The sequence below is a fragment of the Passer montanus genome, unplaced genomic scaffold, assembly GCF_014805655.1.
Source record: "Passer montanus isolate IOZ18808 unplaced genomic scaffold, ASM1480565v1 scaffold70, whole genome shotgun sequence".
Lineage (NCBI taxonomy): Eukaryota > Metazoa > Chordata > Aves > Passeriformes > Passeridae > Passer > Passer montanus.
Window position 1 is genome coordinate 3,080,792 of NW_024372148.1, and position 22,855 is coordinate 3,103,646.

At 38.3% G+C, this 22,855-nt stretch overlaps 1 protein-coding gene across 4 annotated transcripts in view; it reads right to left on the reverse strand.

Annotated features, from left to right (window-relative positions):
* Positions 1-1,120: 1,120 nt before the first annotated feature.
* The window catches only part of LOC120512136 (laminin subunit alpha-3-like), a 68,407-nt gene continuing 46,672 nt past the window's right edge, over positions 1,121-22,855 (reverse strand). The window contains exons 35-58 of one of the 4 annotated variants that reach the window (XM_039730123.1): positions 22,358-22,457; positions 21,877-21,993; positions 21,614-21,793; positions 19,641-19,783; positions 18,323-18,496; positions 17,045-17,196; positions 16,799-16,961; positions 16,187-16,320; positions 15,557-15,704; positions 14,589-14,705; positions 13,213-13,337; positions 12,745-12,865; positions 11,478-11,618; positions 10,612-10,742; positions 9,635-9,769; positions 6,750-6,894; positions 6,310-6,461; positions 5,725-5,914; positions 5,283-5,423; positions 4,339-4,498; positions 4,079-4,206; positions 3,867-3,960; positions 3,405-3,524; positions 1,121-3,239 (exon numbers count right to left, since the gene is read on the reverse strand). In XM_039730123.1, coding sequence (XP_039586057.1) covers positions 3,094-3,239; positions 3,405-3,524; positions 3,867-3,960; positions 4,079-4,206; positions 4,339-4,498; positions 5,283-5,423; positions 5,725-5,914; positions 6,310-6,461; positions 6,750-6,894; positions 9,635-9,769; positions 10,612-10,742; positions 11,478-11,618; positions 12,745-12,865; positions 13,213-13,337; positions 14,589-14,705; positions 15,557-15,704; positions 16,187-16,320; positions 16,799-16,961; positions 17,045-17,196; positions 18,323-18,496; positions 19,641-19,783; positions 21,614-21,793; positions 21,877-21,993; positions 22,358-22,457 — 3,357 coding nt within the window. In that variant the 3' untranslated portion in view covers positions 1,121-3,093. Of the gene's footprint in view, positions 3,240-3,404; positions 3,525-3,866; positions 3,961-4,078; positions 4,207-4,338; positions 4,499-5,282; positions 5,424-5,724; positions 5,915-6,309; positions 6,462-6,749; positions 6,895-9,634; positions 9,770-10,611; positions 10,743-11,477; positions 11,619-12,744; positions 12,866-13,212; positions 13,338-14,588; positions 14,706-15,556; positions 15,705-16,186; positions 16,321-16,798; positions 16,962-17,044; positions 17,197-18,322; positions 18,497-19,640; positions 19,784-21,613; positions 21,794-21,876; positions 21,994-22,357; positions 22,458-22,855 lie in introns of those variants that run through there. The other 3 variants (XM_039730124.1, XM_039730125.1, XR_005629946.1) reach the window with 3 other exon arrangements.

Below are 22,855 nucleotides of genomic sequence, written 5' to 3' on the forward strand. Positions count from 1 at the left end.
GTTATTAGAAGCTTAAGTCACAGTCATTCATAAGCAGTGAAAAGCCAGTATGTTTTCCTTTTTTGTATATTAGTGTATATATACTTTTTCTACAATGAATGTGTATTTCCTTCTACAGTACCCTGTGATCTATTTAATTTTATTTCTCTCAGTTCTCAGTGTTAGGCTTTCTGTCTTTCAGCTGCCAACAATCTGGCTGTGGTTTGTAGTTATAATAAATGGAAACTCACAGACCTTGGTGTCATCCACCTCAAATAACATGATCCTATTAAATCTAATCCAAATTAACTGGATGAGAACCCTTTGCCCTTGATACTTATATGGACAAGAGAGAGATTTGATGCTAACAATACCAATGTGGTTTAGTGTAGAGTGGAAATCTGCTCTCCTTCTGTAATTGATTTGGGATTCAGAAGAACTCTAACATGCTGTTAGAGAGTGTGGCATCTTTTAGCCATGTGCTTTCATTGTACAGAACATGGTATTTGATTAGTAAAATGACTATAGAATAAAATGTTCCAGGGAAAGCCTCTCATATTTTATTTTAACATGGGAATTGCTAGTTTTGGGGGCACACCTGAAATGCTACAGCCAAAAGAGGCAAATAATTAATGCAAGTTATTGCCAACACTGATGATGAAAGTCTTGGAACCACTACTTCCAACAATTAAAAAATCCCATAACACAGTGTCCATGTGGATTTCTTCAATAATAACAATTCTTCATCGATTGAAACAGGACAACAACTTTCCTTGATTTAAGATTATCCACTGACTTGATGATCCTTGAGTGTTCCTTCCAACTCAAAATATTCTGTGAAAAAGCTTTTTATTAACTGTTCCTCAGCCTGATATAGATTTGCCTATGTGAAAGCACAGAACCTGAAACTCTATTTGGGCTTTTATTCATTGTCCCAACAATGTATGACAGCCTGACTCTGTGGAAGCAATACAACTGAAAAAATTGTGGGGAAAAAAACCTCAAACCACCACAAAGAACCTTAAAACCAAAGAGACATTTTTTTGTTTTTGTTGTGCAAAAGTAGTATTGTATTGGAACTAATACTTACAGATCAATATATCTTACCTTTACTCAAGTCTATATACGTTTTCATTTCTTTTTGTCAGCATTAAAAATACTTATGATAAAATCAAATCAAATGGAAGGGAATTGGAATCCAGGACTGGCTCCAGGCTGTGATGCAAAAAACTTTGCCATGGTTTTTGTCTTTGTTTTACTGAGTGGGGTAAGAGAAGAATGAAAAAGTGCTTTTTTTGTGATTTGGGAAAATCTGCCTCGCAGATTTGTCTGATGAGCATAAGATAGGGAAGGTTACTAGAGAATTGCATGATAAAATTTGATTATTCTTCCTTTCTCCTTCTGGAAACTATTAGTGTCAATTCAGGCCAGTAAATGAATAGAGTATTTTCACAGATTTGGTCAACTGGGTATTTGAGCTTTTCTAAATAGGAAGGATTCAGTTGTTGCTATCACAAGAGATTATTCCTGAACCCATCACCTCCAGTCTGATGGATGTTGCTGTCCCATATGGCAGACTGCTGTACAGGAGAATATGTGTAATATAAGGAGGGTGCTCTGCCATTACATTTCAATCCTTCTCCCCCTGAGCCCTGGCATGCATCCCATGCCCACCAAAACTGGCTTTACATGTCTGAAACCTCTGCTTGGACACAGATTCGCCAGTGAAAAAGTTGCCATACAAGAGAAAGCAACACAAGATTTGGTGTGAACAGCTTCCTGACACTTTTGCTACCCTGCAAAGCTGCAAAGGGATTAATGACCAAAGCCATAAGGGCTATTGATGGGGCATCTGCTTCTATTAGTCCAGCTTGCCCTTCATTTCAAACACATCGAGGACAGGCTGCTGTACATTGAGAAGAAGCCAGTGGAAAGTAGGAGCATTAGGAGTGAAGGAGAATTTGTCTGCTTGCCTTCCTACATTGAGGACCAGCCTTAGAAAATGTTTTCTTTTTTTTATTTTTTCATTTTGCAAAAGAGGGTTAGAATCAGGGATTGGGGATAAAAAAACATTATCAAAATGCTGATTCTGAATGACAGTGGAAAAAGAAGCCATGTCAACTCTATACAGTCCAGCATTCTTCTCAGAAGAATAAAACAAACTGAGTTCCCTGCTCTCCACTGTGGGTCACAGTCAGGTACAAAACAAAGATTTGAATGTTGAAGAAAGCAGTTTTGCTGGGTTAGTCCAGTAGTTTGTGCTACATAATTGTAGCAGATGCTGCTGCTATTCTTGATAAAACTTTTATTCATTTCATTAGGAAAAAATTGCCTATGGAAGAGACTCTCTGTCTCTGAAGATTGCAAAAAAATTACCCTCTTTTTGAGATTTTTAGATAATCAAATTGTGATGAGCAGAGATGCAGAAATGATGGATACCTGCTTATTCAGGCAAATCAACATCTTAAACCTGCAGAAATATTTGCACAAAGCAAGCAGGATTTAGCAGCTTCTAAAAAGAACATTAAAAACCTACTGGGTTAAAACAACCAAACAAGAAAATGAAAGGTTTTAAGAACATACTGCATTTATTTGGTCCCGCAATTCCTAACTTTGTAACAAACCCCCAGAGTTTCACTCCTTAAAGTGCTTTAAACTCCATTTATATTATTATTATTACTTTTAACATCAATGTACATTTCTGTATAAGCAACAATCCAAAGAGATTTATATTCTTTATAAAATTCTTTATATTAATGGATCAAATTTGCTCTCAAGATGGCCAACAATAAGGAAAATTACCAAAATTAAGACACTGGAGTTGCTCAAGTCTCTGCTGTTGTGGATGAGAGCAGAATTTGGCCCAGTAGGGTATATGCAATTACATTTTCTGCATATATCTCCAAAGGCACAACCTTGGAAATCAATAACATTTAAAAAGGAGTTTATCAAAGCAAATACATTTTGTTTGCTTTGGCACAGTCCACATCCAGAGGATGCATTTGCTCACCAGCTGTTCAGAAGAAGCAGCCTGATGCTGATCAGCAAAGGGGAATCCACACAGCTCTTCAGCAGACCCAGCCTGGTGTGTGTACAATGACTGTAACAGCACAGTTACTTCTCTGTGCATCCGTGCAAGTTCACTGCACCATGAACCTCTGAAATTCTCCTGATGGAGACATGTTTGTCATTGATGGTAATACTCCGAAGACAGCCAAAAAATGGGTCTTCTACTGGAAGCCATGAGGTGTCCAAATTTGCTACAATACCAAGGGGGAAAGACCAAGTTAATAAGAATTATTTTATAGAATATCAATTATGGCAGGGCTTTCAAAAGAGGGGAAATGATATAGGAGAACATGAATGGATGGGACCTTTGTTTTGGAAAGGAAAAAACATGAAAAAATAAGAAGCAATAGCATTACCTGGAATTTTGCCGAAGTAGAGTGGCTGATAGATGCGTCTAGGAGGAGAGGGTTGAAGTACGGTGGTATAGTTACTCTGTGTGCCCACCTCTAGCTGCACTGTGTTCTCCTTCTGAGAGACTGCAAAGAAGCAAGTAAATAAGAACTCTTTCTCAACCATATTAAAGAATCAGCTAGATATGGCACTATTTTTAAATAACATATTTCTTGAAATTTAAGGCACAAAACCCCCCCAGATTTTATTTTACTTCAAAGTCAGACTGACAAGCTTAGGTCATCTTGGACTTAACAGAACCTATCAAAAAAATCTTACGTAAAGCCTTTAATTAACACAAGACACATTGTTCTAAAGAGTATTCTCAGACTAAACAGAAGTGAAATTATTAATAAAAATTTGGAGCTGCAGTGCTCTGTGCCCACCATCCCTTCAAAGCTTCAGAAGAAATGGTATGTACAATGTACCTGCAATGGTATGCCACTGCCCATCAGACAGAGGTTTCTTAGGTGTGACTGATGCGTGGAATTCTCCAGCATCACTATTTCCAGCAGCAATCACCTGTAAAGATGTTACCTGTTAAGTTACTCTGACAAAGGACAGGAGCAACAGGGGGAGGTCAGAATTGCCCCTGCTGAATGAGGGCAATACAGCTGGAATGGACACAGTCTGTACCCACCTTCCCTCCCTTCATGTAAACAGTCAAGTAGCTGTCTTGCTTGCTTCCAGCATGGAGGAGTACACCTGTGGAACTCCTTGGTCGAATGGTAAATACAATCCTGAAATCCAAATTCATCAGCAAATTACCTGTGGAGAATTAAACAGTGGGGAGAGGGATGATCATAGCTGGAGAAAATTGGAAAACCAGGTAAAAACAAGTAACCCATACACCAACATGCTTCAGACAATTCCATATACCATAATCTCCACACAGCTTACCAATGGTGATATGTCCTCCTTCATTAAAGAAGTAAATCCCTGTGTCCATGGGAACATCAAGACATGGAAGTACGCCATTTTTCTGTTGAGGTGCATTCATGGTTTTTCCATTAATCTTAAAATTCCTTAGGCAGCCCTTGAAACTCTTCATTGGCATAGTCTGAAAGCATATTTCAAAACATGACCATTGAAGCATTATGGGGTTTTTTTTAGCAATAATACTAAACTATTCTTTTGGACTGTTGGGCTATAAAAAGCCAACTGGAACTAAAGGCACATAACACATCTTTGATGTAGTGAAAAGGTATTCCAAAAGTCTAAAAAAAGTAAGAGTTGATTTTGCATTAATGTGACTCCTGCTTGTAAACCAGATACTTCCCAATGCTGTATCAAAAAGACAATGCAAGAGGAATTGTGAAATTCCGAGCAGCCCTTCCCTTCCTAAATATATTTATTTAAATCTGATTTTATAAAATACCCTGGATCATTAACTGTCCCCTTTTTAAAATAGAAACCATGTGTATTTCAGATTAAAATCCAGTTCTACATCCATAATTCCTTAATGAGAACAGTTCTTTTGCTTTTCTACTGATAATTGCTTAGTCCACTGAGGTAAATGTTCTACAGAAAGATGGTATTTCTGGAATTAAAAATGTAACTTTGGTATTCTCTATTTTTAAGGAATAAAAATAAAAAGAGTACATGGTTGTTATCAGTGTCTCAGCAACATACTGAAAACACGGGTCCAGGTGAAGGCTGTGTGAACAGGTGAGGAAAAAGATCTGTAATGAACCACTGCAAACACCAGTCACAGATGGTGCTCACATGGTCCTTAGAAATCCTCCTCAAAGCTTTTCAGCATGGAAATCCTGTGTATTAAAGACTTTCCCATATAATTAGTGTAGCATGGGGAGTGTGTGTGGGTGGATTTGTCAATTATTTACCTGTCTCTTCAGTGGTGGCAGCCCTCCCACATAGACTGGTGGTTTAATGCTGATGGCAGAATTTGTTGCCAATTTTCTGTGCTGGGCCCTTAGACCATCAACGACAAGGCGGGCGTTCTTCCCATCTGTGCTGAAGACCACCTTTCCAGGAGGCAAGGAAAACAGAATAAAAAACTCAAAAGCCAATAAAAGCTACTGCAGATTTTCTCTGTCTTTAAATTAAACATCAGGTTGTTAAAATATTTAAACTGAAAATAACATCTTGGGGCCATCAGTCTCAATAAGGTCTCTCAGAGACCTTTCAACCACATGAACTTTCAGGCATAGGAATTAATTTGCAATGACCAAAACTGAGTTTCTGTTCTCTTAAAAAGGCAATAAGCTATGCCTGCTGAATGCTAGTTATCACTGAATGCTGTCACTGTGGTTCCATACTACTTACAGTGTGCCATTGGCCATCATTGTATTTAATACTGGTTTTGACTTTGATTTGTTTTTCTCCAGAGCCAAATGAAAAGACAAAACGCCCTTTTGAAATGTGGAGAGCCACGTAAGAGTCCTCAGAGCTTTCCTCCATGAAAACTATTAATCCTCTCGATGATCGAGTCCGTACATCTACAGAGAAATGTAACCTGTAATGGAAAGGAAGCATATTCCAGTATAGGTCTGTTTTGTTGGTTTTTGTATCTTTTCTGTTCTCCAGTGAAACTCCATTTGGGAAATGCAGAATAGCATTTTGGTGGAATCATGGCATTATACACTGCATTTCTGAATGTGAATGAAACTTTACACATTCAGGCTTAGGAACTGGCATTAACATGCACTGTAATTGTTCACCACATCCCATTCAATCGACTCAGTTTAGGTAAATGTTTGCACAAGAAAAAAAAAGCCTGAACTTTTAGAACCACCTTTTGCTATGGCCCAAGATATAAACAAGAAGAAAATCCTTACAATCAGCACCCTAAGTGTCAAGAATCTTTGACAACTCAAGTACTAGGAGGAGAACAGAGAATGTTTTTATTACCTGTCTGTAGATAACAATGGAGAAAACATGTAGGATATGAAACTGTTGGGGGTGCTTCCAAGGAGATATGCTTCACTGCTGTCATGTAATGGAGCTGGTAAAGTGTGGTTTTGCACGTTAGCAGCTTTCAAATAATCAAGGTATTTTTCATTCTGTGCACATAAGATAGAATTGAAACATTTATTATATGTGCACATAAATAGAAACATTTTAATTGACACATTTAAGAGCTCCCAGCCATGGCAGTCAACAGCCTTCCCTAAAAGAAAAGCTGTTGTCATTCTAGACAGGTGTGGGTTTAGCATGAAACTCCAACACGGTGAGAACTTGCTTCAGATGTGAGATGGAAGAAAAGAAAGAACATGTGAATCTCAGTTCCAGAAATGATGGAAAGCCTGGGCATCAATATGGAGCAAAGATGACAGTAACAATAAGCATACCTTGAGCATCTTAAGCCTAAGAGGATTTTTAAATTCCTGCAGCAGCATTGGTTCAAGGTTTTCATATTTCTGGCAAGCTCCAAGAGATACACCAGTCTTCCCAGTATTAGCAACAAGATTTTGAACCTCGGGGAGCTGACCTGCCCTGTTGTGATGAAAGCAGTAAGTGTTGTGACTCAGTATTCCTTTTATTTAGTGTAATCAACAACAGACATATTGTAAAAATGTGTACTGCACAAAGTATATTTCCCAGTGACATGATAGTAAAGTATCAATTTTTATTTTTCAACAAAAAATGTACATTCAATGCTGTAAAGCATTTTCCATGGCTCTGCTCTTTCTTTTGGGCTATAGAAAAACTGATGTTCTGTTCTCATCTTTTCTGAACAAAGTAATTTTTGATGAAAGCTATTTAAAAAACACAAACATATATGGCCCTTGAAAAAAGAGAAAAAAATGACAGCAGCCTTGATTAAGATTTCTGCATCAGATTACAAAACTTTGATTGGTAATTACACATAACCAGTTTCAAATCAAGAAAATATATCATCATCAGGTTCTGCTTCACTCTCTCCTTAAATAAGATGTTCTAATGAGGTTTTTCAAGGAACAAAGCCCATCACAACTCCACATGTACCTCTAGTAGTATAACCAAATTATCAGAAAGACTGTCAAAGCCAATTTAAATTCCTGTGTATAAAGAATAATATTAAACAATACTACAATTTTCTAAGTTGTACAAAGAATCTGTAATCAGTAAATTACAAAAAAACTTTACAACTACAAAAAAGGTACAAAGCTCCTTGCTTGTGGTTTTCTATGAGAAGAGTGGTAGATTTGTGAGCAGAACCTGAACTTCTTTAATGCTGGTCATTCTCCATTCACTCCATCAGACCAGCTACAGTATTTATTCATCATCTAGTTAGGCACAAAAGCTTTCCAAATTTGTTTTCTGATGGGAAGTTTAATATATAGGTTACTTCCGATGCCTTTTCCTGGTCTTAAAAAAATTGAGAGCCAGACAAGGTTAAGGGAACAAGTGGTGTTTACCTCAGTATTTTAATAAGGATCCTTATGGTCCACCACTTTGCCAAGGTGGGATGCACCGCAATGCACACACGTTAACATCACACATACAATCCACTGACCTTACAAATTGGGATATCTAACAAGGATGTAAGGGACAAGTGGTGTTTACCTCAGTATTTTAATAAGGATCCTTATGATCCACCACTTCGCCAAGGTGGGACGCACCGCAATGCACACACATGATAAAATCACATATACAATTTACAGACCTTACAAATTGGGATATCTAACAAGGATGTCCCAGTATGATATTCCCCCATCTGAGGAATTCCCCCCTGGTTGGGTAGAATCTTAGTTGACAGGGTATGTTCTAGAGGGGGCCTTTGGTTTTTCAAGACAGCATTGGGCTTTTCAGCCTCCTACTACGAGGCATTTAGGATGTTTGGTCTCCTGGCTTAACAGACTACTAGGGCTAAGCCGAGTTATCAGACTTAAGGAATTACAAGTATGCATGCTAGGAGTACTGAGGATACATAAAAGGTATATAAAAGAAAAGGGGGAAAAATCATCTTGGCATCACTTGAATGCCTTGTAGTGCTTTAAATGAAGACATAATTTCAGCAGCCTGGTCTAGTGGAAGTTGTCCCTGCCCATTGCAGGGGGCTAAAACTAGGGGACCTTTAAAGGTGCCTTCCAGCCCTTCCCATTCTGTGGTGGTACAACAAATGGATCAAAATAAACTATTTTTGAAAACTCTACACATATATAAATGCTCATCAAAACTTAGCTAACACAAAGTCCCACTGGGACAAGATTTATGACTCATGGAATGCTTGTTTTCTAGAAACATTTATGCATATTTTTCCTCCTAAATTTTGCCTGTAAGGCAAATCCTCTAATAAAGTCCCACTGGGACAAGATTTATGGCTCATGGAATGCTTGTTTTCTAGAAACATATTTATGCATATTTTTCCTCCTAAATTTTGCCTGTAAGGCAAATCCTCTAATAGTTCTCTAATGACAAACATGTGAAAAGAAGAGACAGCCTAAATAAGGCAGATGATTTCTACACATATGGTCTCACTTGTTTGTGTAACTGTTTTGATTCTGTCAGCTTTGCTCCGTTCACCACCTGGCACCCTGGGGAGCTATAACAAGACAATTTAGCAAATCTTTTTGGATGTCTTGTTGGGACATATCCAATTCACTCTGCAGAGCTCATTCTTTGGCTAACAGACTGCTAAACAGGTATGATTGAAACTAAAATTCCTTTACATCTGAACAGCAGGTTTAATTATAACTGGATCCCATGTATACTATACCTGAATGAAAGAGAATTTGAAGCCAGCAAAGCTACGCATTCATGAAGGCTTCACACATGCAGAACAAAAGCATTTTAGCAAAATGTAATTTTAATATGATTTAAGAAGGAGAACAGGCCAAAACACATGAAACATAATTCTTTTTGCAACTGTTTTGATTCTGTCAGTAGCTTTGCTCCTTTCACCACCTGGCTCCCTGGGGAGCTATAACAAGACAATTTAGCAAATCTTTTTGGATGTCTTGTTGGGACATATCCAATTCACTCTGCAGAGCTCATTCTTTGGCTAACAGACTGCTAAACAGGTATGATTGAAACTAAAATTCCTTTACATCTGAACAGCAGGTTTAATTATAACTGGATCCCATGTATACTATACCTGAATGAAAGAGAATTTGAAGCCAGCAAAGTTACGCATTCATGAAGGTTTCACACATGCAGAACAAAAGCATTTTAGCAAAATGTAATTTTAATATGATTTAAGAAGGAGAACAGGCCAAAACACATGAAACATAATTCTTTCTAGGCCAAATACCTTTCAATAAAGATGTTTGAGATGCAACCTTCGAAATTATCTCCACCAAACTTTATAGGTCTGTTTGATTGCCGTGAGTTTGAGGACATGGGAGAGTCAACTGCTCTTGACTCATCATCAACCATCAGGTGTACTCTGAAAAAAGTAAATTAAAATAAGCATGATATATAAAGAAGCAGTCAGGAAACTAAACACTATATATATATATAAAAGAACCATTTGACAGATGTGTTTCCATGTACATTGTGATTATGCTAGAACTTCATTAGCTTAGTTCTGGGACTTTTTCAGTATGTGCTTATTGACTGCTGTGAAATTGCTCTGCTTTTCCATATTAGATAATGAGCAAGAGTTGAAGTTCCTACTCCAGTCCTACAGTGAAATCCTGGTGCAATTGAAATTCATTAAAAAGATCTCATTGTCAACTATGGGACAGGATTTAAGTCTTCGTGTAAAAATGAAACTGACATTATTAAGTTATAATAACCCAAAGTTATGGCCAACCATTCAAAATTTTTCACTTCAACTAACTCTTATGTAATTTCATGCATTACACAGCAATCAGTATGATTTAAGGAGCTTTTCAGTAAATGGTCTCTTCTAATATCTAATATCTGCATAACAGATCACTACTGAGAAAACAGACACGGGATTTGCTTCTTCCCTTGTCCTTTACAGGGGACACACATGAAGGTTATGTGAAGGGGAAGAGCTCCAAAGACTCCAAAGCTCCAGCTAGACAAGCATTCAAAACTCACACAACCTATCAAAGAAATGCATAGTAGGGTACAGCTGAAACATCACAGGTACCAGCATGCACATTCATAGAATAAAAATCTCCTTTCCCTTCATTATTTAGGTATCCTCTGCTAGAAGAGACCATTTTAAGCTGTTTATCCAAAGAATTAGTCCCACAAAATCGGAATTTGCTATCTCCAGCCACAACATATAATAACTAGATGAAGAACTGAACTCACCTGTTGCCTGTTTTTATTACTGTCACATAATGTATTGACCCATCTTCATATTTCTTTTCCAGTTTAATTTCTTTATCTCGTATCTTTGCAGTTACAGAGCCAGGACTCAGAAAGATGGAAAGAACATCAGGCTACAAAAGAATCCCACAAAATTATCAGCTAAATAAATGCAAAAGCCTTTAGTTCTTGCTACTGCCATTAATAGAGCTCTCAGTGGGTACCAGTAGGCAACAAATTTTCTTACATTAGAGCTGCATTTTTCAGTCATCTAGCACCAGATGTGTAACCAACTTCTGCATGATGAGCCTAGCTTCCATTTCAAAATACCTCTGTACTCTGAATAGCAAACATTTATTTAAAATACTTGCCTATTTTTACAAAAAGCAGAGGAGCCAGTCCTCCACTTCTCAAATACCTGGTGTGCACCCACTTCTTAGCTCCTCCAGCCAGCCAGAATGGGGTTCTACTTAAACTTCCCTGCTTTTTGAGGGATCATAGCCAAAACCAATTCCTTTCCTCTGCCTATTCAGACATGGTAACATTTCTGTGTGGGCAGAGTGCCATTTTTCCTTGAGAAAATTTCCAGCCAATTAAGCAACAGTTTTCTTGCTGGGATGTTGTCAGGTGTGTGAGCTACTCTGCAGAAGGCTTGAATTCAAAGCTCAGGTATTCATCAAACTACTTGTTGGCTATGTGAAGAAATTTCCAGAATGCATTTCTCTGACCTATGACATGAATGATGCCACACTCAAGAAAGGCATTTCTTACCTTAAAATACAGGAATCTAGATGAGACTTATGACACAAATTGAAATGACTGATTCAGAGATAAAACCCATCACATATGCTAAGTTGAATGTTTCATACCCGTAGATTGTAATTTAAGAGTGTTCCAGTAGAAGCTGTTGTCTGAAAGCCAAAGCCAACTTGGAAATCCTTTGGAAATGGGAAATCTGCTGAACTCAGGCTCAGTGTCCCATCCTTGGAGAAAGCTGCAGACCTGACAAGCTGAAAGAGAGAAAATTATTTCAGTGACTTTCCTTTTAATCAGAAGAGATGCCAATATGAGACAACAGCTGCCCTACTCAACATAATTGTGATCAGCTCCAGTCAAAACTGAGCACAAGGCAAACCTCAAAAACCATTATTTCAGTATAGAACAGACTGTCAGAATTGGCTTTGCCAGCATTAACTATGGTCTGAGAAACTCTAAAAGGAGAGAGGAGGCTTGCTGAGAATAATGAGCTGCTCATCTCTAGCTATTGTGGCTTTGAACGTTTTCACATTTGAGGACACAATTGAGTAGCTGGAGGAACAGATAGTAACTATGAAGCTGTGCAGATGAGCTACATAATTGAAACTGTGTGAGTCACAGGTCAATTTTTAATCATGAGAAGTTACACAGATCCACAGAATGAAGATTAGATACTCTACAAAGATAGTCTGTGAAGAAATTGGTCAGTGAAAGGTTTAGATGCCACCAGTAAAAGAAAATAAACACAAACTTTCAGTGCAATACTGTAGTAAAAAGGGAAAATTAGATCATGTACCATGTAAGCAGCAGTAAGTAGAAGCAGAAAGATAGTTTTCATCTCTCCATAAAGCACTAGTTAAGCCAGCACTGAAATGTCATGTTGTCCTATTTTAAAAAGAACATGGCAAAACTCAAGGATGCACAGAAAATAATTACAAAACAATTAGATGAGTGGAGCCTTAGAATAAGAGACTTTGATGGAAGGAGTCTGTTAAGATCTCCTACGAAAAAAGGCTGAGAGGTCATTTAATTAGGAAGCATAAACACCTTGCTAAGAGGAAAGATAGAAAGTAGTATTATCTATTCCAGCCTAATCAATAATAGCAACTGGAAGCCAACAAGATTACATGGTGAATATGAATACTTAATTGTAAACAGTATTAAATAAGAGGGTGGACTATGTGCTGTAACAAGCTACCACAACAGGGCTGGTTTCTCTTTTATTTCTGCATCTTCACACCCAATCCAGGTTCTTTTACTGCCATCACATGTTAACCAAATATAATTTTTGACCTAAGCAAAACATAATGGTCCAGGACTTATAGACAAACCGGAGTCTGTGAACTTCAGCAGAAGTTTTTGAGGAAATGTATTAGTTACCTTCCAGTCATCTGAACATTTCTTGCTGACACCAAAAGTCTTATCAAAAACAACAGATGCAGTGCTTGGGTTTTTCACATTCTTCATGCAGCCCCGGAATGCAGGTGTGGATATATTAAAGCTGGTTTCAGGGAGGGGAAGGAAAAAAGAGTTCAGTAGCCCAGCATTTCAAAGCACACCCCACTATATTAACCTATAAATGCTGACAATATATGAAATAGAAAAACAGAACAAGAGCAATCTTTCTTGTGTACACACACTCATGCTAATCAAACCGAATCTTTAGGATGAGCTACAACAAAGATCTCACCATTAGCCAAAAGTCACAGCTACGGTCACGTATTATACACTTGGTTTATGTCACATGAGATAGTTAATACACAGCATGATAGAAATTATGTAAGGAAAAAGTTTAGATGGAGTTTCCCTACAAAACCTGTATATTACAGTCCTTTTATAGTTACTCACCGTTCCCGTAGAAAAGATGGAACTCCACCTAGGTAGTACTCAGTGAACTTGAAGACTTGTATGTTGGCTCTAATACCAGGACTGACATACACAACTTTGTTTCTTCGGTCAAACACCAAATTAATCTGAAATACACAAATAATGAGAACCACTTCACTTGGCAGAAACAGAAATCATTTACTGATTAGAAATACCCCACAGAGGAGGACACAGTGCCAGTCCCCCCCCCACTTCCTTGTTTACTAGTGACTTAAATCAAGGATAACTGCAGTAGTTCAAATGGTACTTGGCAAGATTTGGGCATTTAGTCAAAAAAAGGAAAATGTTCAATTCTCCAAATACAAGGTAAGGTTTTATTTTCACCTGAAATTTACTGATTAGAAGTACCCCACAGAGGAGGACACAGTGCCGGTTTCCTCCCCCCTCCTCTTGTTTACTAGTGACTTAAATCAAGGATAACTGCAGTAGTTCAAATGGTACTTGGCAAGATTTGGGCATTTAGTCAAAAAAAGGAAAATGTTCAATTCTCCAAATACAAGGTAAGGTTTTATTTTCACCTGAAAGATTGCCCTAAAAACACACCTCACCTAAGATTCAGATATTGTCTTGTCTTTGCAGCTAGGTACTTTGCAAGCTTTGGGCATTTAGTCAAAGAAAGGAAAATGTTCAACTCTCCAAATACAAGGTGAGGTTTTATTTTTACCTGAAAGATTGCCCTAAAAAACACACCTCACCTAAGATTCAGATATTGTCTTGTCTTTGCAGCTGAAGATTCAGAAGCTGCTGCCTGATACAAAAACTAAGTCAGCTGGCTGAAGGTAACTTAACCCAGTAGAGCGTAAAGTTTCCTTGCAGCAGACCCTGCAGCTTACACTATTTAGTTGGAAATATATTAAGGGGGAAAAGGGAGAACTAATCAACAAGAAAATCAAAGGTTTTTAACAATGTCTTTATGATTTCACTCTGGTGAAAATAGTGCTACAAAAGAGCTGAAGCTAAGGAGACCAGCAACAACAAAGACTGCAAAAGAGTAATCTCTAAAAAGATCAGCCCACTGCGAAGAAATAAACCCTTAGATGGTGAAAACACTAATCAAAGTATGAAACTAATGCAATTAATTGCAAGTATACAGTTATCTTTATTTAAAGCATTGTTCTGATAAAATTTTTCCTTTGGTGGTTTCACTATTAAAACTTAACTATTCACAGTGAAGCAGGACACCAGAAAGATTAATTTTCACATCTCCAAACTAGTCTCCAGTGACTTGATTTCCTCACACAAAAGGAAAACTCCAGAACTAAATTTTACAAGAGGACAGTTTCAGTTAATATGTATTTTTACAAATAATGATTCCTTGCTTCTTTAAAATTACCTACTTGATATATTCCATCATTTACAATTTTGTCGTCTACTACTTCTTTTGGAGTCTCAGAGTCAAGTTTGTATCTAAGAACTGTACGACCATTTCTAATGAGCACACTGATGAATTGATCCCAAACAAAAAAACAACACCAACACAATTAAATTGCCACAATTTCAGATATATATTTCACTGTCATATGAATAATTTTAATGAAGCTATCGAGTTGCTTCTAGAAAGCTTTTAGGGGAAAGGATAACGCAAGGCCTAAAACTTATACTAATCAATCATAATTACTTTATTATAAACAGATCTGTTGTCAGCTCCAAATTTCTAGAGGAATTTGTGTCATTTCAAATTTCCACTGACTTTTTACAGCATTGAAAAATTATCCAGAATATGTCCCAGTGATTACAAATACACCTACAAGTTTATTAGATATGTAGCAGCACTATCTTTTCAAGTACCTTTACAGGTATAAGTCATCATGTCACTTCCTATATTCCTTCTTACTCTGTTTCCACACATATCCGAGATTTGGAAAGAGTGACTTCCAGTTTTGGAGGATTTCAATATTCCAATGTTGGTTTGATCCCGACCACATTCCTCCCTTCCTGCCCCCAGTTCAGAATTCTCTGCATGGCCTAATGCAGGAGCTTCTTGGAATGATTTTTTACTCAGCCTTGACAAAGTGAGTATTTGGCAACCATGGTAGAATCATGGTGAATATCTCAAGCTGGAAGGGACCCATAAGTCCAACCCCTGTTTCTTGCACAACTACCTAAGACTAAACTATATGACATTAAACATACAGCAATATCTATTAATTTCTCACACAGATGAAAACACTTTTAAGACACTTTGATTAACACTTAACACTTTTATTTCCTTACAGTTGTTACTATATCTAACATATTTTTAAATAATAAACAAGATTAAGTTGTTCTTGCACTACAGAACAGACAGAAGCATTCCACACATTACCCCATTTGCTGCAAAGAACACGATGCCTTCATCTGCAGTGGTCTCAACTGTCTGCTCGTACCGTACTTGTTGGGCGCTTCTTTCTCCTGTTGTGACACTGGCATAACCAGTGCCCTCAAAATAGCTTTGGTCAGTCTCCTCTTTATACCTGTAGTAATTCAATGTCACAGATGTGAATATATGTCAGCAAAAACTTCTACCATGTGGACTGCCATTATAATTTTAAACTTAAGTTAAAGCATTTGGTATCAGGCCAAATTCTGATCTAACCCAAGCAGAGAGAAAACCTTCCACTGGATTCTGTCAGATTCACAAATGGTCTTTAGAGAGGAAATCATTAATGACTGACTTTTTGTAACGTAATGTAATATTTATTTTATAAAGTAGATGAACACATTAGTCTAAAAATTGTGTCTGGATTTTATAACACTTAAATTTAAACAGATTGAGATTTCCATAGATGTGAATCATGTCATTACTGAGGATTTTCTCTAAGAAATGTAATAATGACCAAGAGTTAGGAAAAAATCACCAATTTAGCTACAGTGGTTATTCTTCTGGATGTGAAAGATGAGAATTCATAACGATAAAATCACAGAACTGTGAAACACTTCTATGTTCATATCATACCTTCTGCAGGGTTTCACTTCAGTGGTGTTGAGATTAAAAGTCCTCTTGAAGTTATAGAGGCTGATAATATGCTCATTTAGGCTGTTTAATTCAATGCAGCCTTCATAACGAGGATAGTTGAGATTATCTGGAGGCTGCAAAACAGTGTAATTAAAACCATTTCATCAGCCTCAGCTAACAAAACTTTACATCGCTATCTAACTGCTAAGAGTTACTGCAAATATTATTAAGACACAAAATATGATATTATAAATATGTAAAAAAGGTACTACATGCTTGTATACATAGCCAAACCATCCGATACAACCCTAGGTGTACTGCAGCACAATTTAAAGCAGTCACGTGGATTGGGAACAGTATTTAGCAGGGCTGGACAGGTTTCATGCTTTCCTTGGCAAGTGAAATATCATCATGCTCCCTTTCTTTGAGCTCTAGCATGGTACAAGCCAGGCAGATTCCATAGGAAGTAGCATCTCCTTGCATCTCATCTATTCCTACTGACAGAGGTAAACTCTTACACATACTTTTGAAAGACTGCTAGGTCCAATCTTTACTTGGAAGAAAAATGGGATGATTAACACAAAATGTCTTTAACAGTAAGAAACTCTGTACCCTAAAATCTGGTGGGTATCCTCCAACATAAAAGACAACACTTCTGGGATCAAGATTGAGGAGCATGTCACTGTCTCCACTGCTTGCACTCCTAGGGCTTTCATTAACTGGAGAAATTGATGTTGCTGCTTTGATGTACTTCAGCTTTGCATACTGGTAAATCCTAAAACCAAAACAGGCACAATATCACATCACATGTTATGAGCAGGTTTTCAAGAAGATTGTTGTACACTGTGGGTCTTATACCTTTCAAATGTAACTTGATCCATAACAGCTTCCTCAGTGTTGCTTAGAGTCACCAGTGACTGCACTCTCACCTCTCCCTCACCACCTCCCAGGTTATAGACACAAGTAAGGTAACCATCTTTCACAGCCATACCAATGTAGTCCTTGGAAGCCTAAAAATAGCAAGTAAATAATAATTAATAAATGATTAATTATAATTAAGGTAAAAATACAGCAGCACTTCCTCAGAGACCTCATCATGCTGTGCATGAGTCATAAGAAATCCACCCACCTAATGATGAGAATTAAGTTTATCAGTTCTGGGAAGAAAAAATTGTAATCCTATATGTTGCACTGATTTAATGACTATAGTTATAAATTAACTGAAAATCATTTGTGACTTTTTACTTTTGTAACAATGCTATCTAAAATAGTTTTCTCACTTGTAACATCTCCCAGCTAACACTATGAAAACATGACACCTTTACTAAGAATTAGACTCAACATGCGTGACATAAAAAAGATGTTCAGAACAACACTCAATGAAGGACAATGAGGTGACTGGAAGCAGTCATTTTCCCCAAAAAAATCACATTTTATTTGTTCAAGAGACCTTATTTCAGAAGTAACCATTAAAATGCTTTCAATGGATGTCCTGGCTAGTTATCCAGAGGATAAAAAGATGAAATCCAGTGTAGAACAAATACCTCTAAACAGCTTTCTGTGTAAGCACAAGGCTTACTACAGACACAGCTCCTGTCAAATAGCAAGACTAGACACCACATGCAGGAAAATTTTTTAATGTTTGATAGTGATTGAGCAAACCTGAATGCACAAGCAGGTCTGCATTATTCTGCATATTCAGAAGACAAAAAAATTAAGAGCTGAGAGGCTGAATTTTAAAAGTGGAATAATCACTTTTTTTTTTTAACCAGAGAAACTCAGTTTTCACTTATATTGTGAAAAGAGTCAAAGCTCTGAGGCAGGAGCTGGACTGAGTTTGTGCTGGCTGCTGCAGAAACTGACAGGTCTGATAAGAATGCGTGATGGTATCCATGATGGAGAAGTAACTTCCAAAGGAGCAAAAGAGCAAAGAATCAAAGGACAAGGCTCAGCCACTTGTTAGTTACTTTGCCAGGGAAGGAATGAACATAACACTTCTACCATGACTTATACGCAATTTTAAAGAAATAGGCCAACAATAGCTACAAATTTCAGCCAGAACATGTCACTTCCCATCCTTTTCTCAAAACATGATGTCTTGTCTTAAAATCAGATTAAATATCAAAATTTACCTACATTTTTATTACCCAGGTACAGGACAAACCTATTTGCCCTCTGCTGGGTGTCTGATCTTTGCTTTGGTCTTTGGATAAACAAGGAAAGAGAAGTATAGCCCTTTAGATCTTCAAGGTTGCTTGGAGGTCGAACTTCTACACCAGAGCTGCCATTGAACCTCATGGGAATAGAAACCTGTTAAGAAAACCAGAGTTGAGTATGTTACAATTAACTATTGCTACCACTCCTGTTTCACTGGTGTGTTTAATTGCAAAGTAACCCATTACACATCCTAGCCATGTTTCAGCCATTAATTACCACAGATTTGGACTCTGATCCTACCAAACAAAATAATTAGGAAACAGAGTGGATAATGCAGTAGTCTGTATTATCAATACTTAACACAGCACTTTTTTGTTCCAGACATCAATTAATCAACCCTCTGTCAAGTAACTGTTACCTTCAATACATGGACAGGGAAGGATGTGCCCTGCAGCTCTGAAGAGCAAGTCTATGAATTATTCAGATGTCTACAAACACATCCTGGTGCTTCACTTAGCTGGACTTAACTGTCTGCTGGGGATTACAATGCACCTCTGGTATCATAACAGCTAAATACGCCATGATCACTGATTCCTCTTATTCACTGTAACTCAAGGCTATTCATGATGATCTTAGGAATGCTTCTTAGTACCTGAGACCACACTATCACTTCAGCAGTTCCTTAAATGAGAAAGGGCAGTCTAATAAGGTGTCAGTAGCCAATTTCTAACATTTTGGAGCAGCTGGAGTAACCAGGCTGCACAACTTCTTTGGCAGCATCAGCTTTCAATTGACCACACATGGGTGACTACAGCAGTTCCTTAAATGAGAATGGCTACTGGCACCTTATTAGACTGCCCTATTTCTAACGTTTTGGAGCAGCTGGAGTAACCGGGCTGCACAACTTCTTTGGCAGCATCAGCTTTCAATTGACCACACATGGGTGGAGGGCCCTGTCTCTAAGCAGCAGAACCAACTCTGTCCCTGCTGCCAAAGCCACCACAATGTACCTTGGAAGGCAAGAGGCTGCTGCACAAATAAGTATTATGGTGATGCCCTGGGGCAAACAACTAATGGGAGAAAGATGTAGCAGGATGCTACTGCATCCTGTCATTTTTATGTGTGAATTATTATGCTTCCCATCACCACAGTTACTTCAGTTGCTGGGTAGTGCTGTTGAAAAAAACTTATGTCTGGTCTTTCACACATGTTTAAATAAAATTATTTAGAGGAATGAAAGTACTGTTGTGTATCCAAACCAGTGAGGTCAAGCATGATTTCAATGCTCAGGACAGACCTTATTTGCAGCATCTCTTGCCTGCTGAATCAGCTCTCTTATGCGATTTATGTTCTCAGAGATGTTGCTGATTGGCATCAGCTGTTGGTTGATACTCTTGATCTTGCTGAACAGATCTGGAAGTTGGTTTGTCAGATTTTTTACTGCAATGAAAGAAAGCAAATAATTGATATTAAAAAGGAGGAGGAAAACAAGATGCAAAAATATGGTATCACTACACAAGTATCAGAAAAGCAGTGGACAGGGTAATGACAAAACGGTTTTGACTGGTCCTACAATATTAGGAAGCTTTCACTAAAAGTAGCAGTTTATACAGAGGTTATTGTACTCCTGAAATTTTTGGCCAAAGGTATTTGCAGAAGCAGTCAGAATCAGCACTTCTAAAAATGTTTTAGATAAAGAAAAAAGTATTAAGTAGAACAGCTATGTGGTCTCTGATATTATTTCCCAGCGGCAGTGCATGCTAGGGCAGAATGAGGAGAGCAGATAGGCTTGTAGCATCTTCTACTGCCACTGTCAGAGAGTGAATAATGGCAGTGCATGCTAGGGCAGAATGAGGATAAAGGAGAGCAGATAGGCTTGTAGCATCTTCTACTGCCACTGTCAGAGAGTGAATAATGGGGTAGGCAGACTGCTGGCCTGACTGAGTAAGGCATGAATTATATTCTTGTGTCAAGGTTGCTAATCATTACAGTTGAGCAGTCTCTTATAGTATCTGGCTAGGTTTATTTAAGAGAAAAAGAAATATTATGAGAATTTCAACTTTTGTTATAATAGGAAACAATTTCTCATCTCCAACCCAATGATGCAGACAGCAAACAAAATGAAATCCTGACCTTCTGTATTTCTAAATATGACTTCTAAACCAGTTTTGTAACTGTAGGGATGACTTGCAACCCTGCAACACCATGCAGGACGAGCTCTTCTATTTATATTATTTAAAATGTTTTTCTCTTACTTGACTTTATCAGATAAAGCTGCTGAAAATACATAAAATGAAGTTGATTGGGAATGTGATTGTCCCTTATTTTGTATTCAGCTGGCTCTGTGCAATCCTTTTCACTTAATTTCAGCTAACAGACATGTAGCCTAAGGTAATTGTCTAGGGCCCTTCTTCTAGGTAGCAGAAAATCACATAATAACAGAGCAGCTGAGGTTGGAAGGAACCTCCAGAGGTCACAGTGTCCAACCTCTGTGTTCAAGCAAGGCCACTTAGGTCCAGTAGCCCAGAATTGTGTCTAGGCAGGCTTGTGAATATTCCTGAGGATAAGACTACACTACCTCTTCTCTGGGCAACCTGTGCCAGTACTCAGTCACCCTCACAGCAAAATAACTGTTTTGTCATCTTCAGATGGAATTTCCTGTGCTTAAACCTTTTACCCCAGGGGCACACTGCAGGCTCATCTTCAACTTTGTGCCCACCAAGACCCCTGAGGTCCTTTCCTACAAAGCTTTTTTCCAGCTCCACCACCTGCTCAGCCACCTTTACTGGTACATGGGTTTATTTCTCCTCAAGTGCAGGACTTCCATGTTGGACTTCAAGAGGTTCCTGAGAGTTTATTTCCACAGCCTGTTGAGGTTTGTCTGGATGGCAGCACAACCCTCTGGTGTATCAGCCACTCCTTCCAGTTTAGAGTCAGGAGCAAATGTGCTGAGGAACACTCTGCCTCATCATCCAGATCATTAATAAGGGTGTTGAACAGGATCAGACCCAGTATTGACTCCTGGGTTCCCCATTAGTCACTGGCCTCCAAATCTTCAGAGACCAGTCATGGCACCAGCTTTTAACACATACCACAGGATGGCCTGAGTCACTTTCTGCTGTGCCTGTCCCTTTCTACTGGCCATAAAATAAGTTCAGAATACTAGCTTAGGGTAGGTGCCTAACTCTTGAGTGATCAACGCTTCTGCTGCAAACTGGCCATGTTCACCCCTACAGTGATTTGGCAGGTCCCACACAGCACCTGCAATACCTGAGTTGTTTGCCTCCATCAGTGCTTTATTGAAGCTGGCACTCTGTGTGCTCCCATAGTTACTCTTAATTCTTTCCACTTCTGCTTCGATTGGGACCAGTTCCCCCAACACACTATTGGTGACAGAGTTGGCATTTTCTGCCATGTTCCTTGCACTGCTGATGATGCTGTCGATGTCACCTGAAACACACAGAAGTGAACATGCAGATTCTTACAGTAACAGACAAAAGGGGCAGGCCAGAATTGATCCCTAAGTAACAAACCTCTGTTTATCCCATTGAGATTGTTTTGAGCAGTGACAAGATCAATTTTCAGTGAATTCGTCTTTCCATCAGCGACATCAAGTCTTTGCTTTAGGTCTTCAAGGTTAGGACCAAGAGCTGCAAAACAGTGAAAGGCCCATGAGAATGTTAAAGAAAAATATCAATTTTCTGTTGGGCAGGTGGTGTTGCAGCACTTGTCTACAACCTTACACAGTTCATGATGCCACTGAGCAAAGGCAAAGTACAAGGCAAAGAATTTGCTGGACAGGAGGACTGCAAAGGTGTATAGCATAGGAAGCCAGAAATCTACTTTCTTGCTTTTTTGCTATGGAAAATAACTATGACAAAAAGTCCCACTGTAATAGAACTCGCATTTTTTCATTGAAAAAGTGCTGAAGGACTTTGCTGAGATGTGAAAATTTATGGTTCAAGGAAAGTTACTTGTGCCGTGCCAACATTTCTAGTACCACTTCCTTAGTACCTTGCAAAGTCCTTTTAGTCTCCTGTGCTTGATCCATCAGTGCACTGCTCTCAGTTTTTAACCTTGCAGCTTTTCCTGATAGGTCTTCTCTCTTCACAGTCTGACAATGGAAGCACAGTACTGTAAGATCACTTGATAATTACATTAAAACTTAAAGAGAAAAAGAGAGAGGCCAATCCAATTTAAAGAACCCCCAACTCCACTGAGATCTCATTTGAAGAACATTACCTTTAGCAACAACTACCCAGGTTAATTCAAGCATACTACAACCTTGGTCTTTAGCAATCTTCAGATGGATTTTAGGGCATTTGGAGGAAATTGCTAGCATTCAGCTGTTGGATGTTATATCTCTGCTGAAGAGCTTGTGGGTATTAGTAGTACAGAGTAAAAGAGAATACCTGAAATCACCTGCAGTGATTACCAGGCTTGCCTTGTCAGATCTCTATTTTGCACTGAAAGTAACAGTCAGTATTCATACAGGCAGAGCCATCAGAAGGG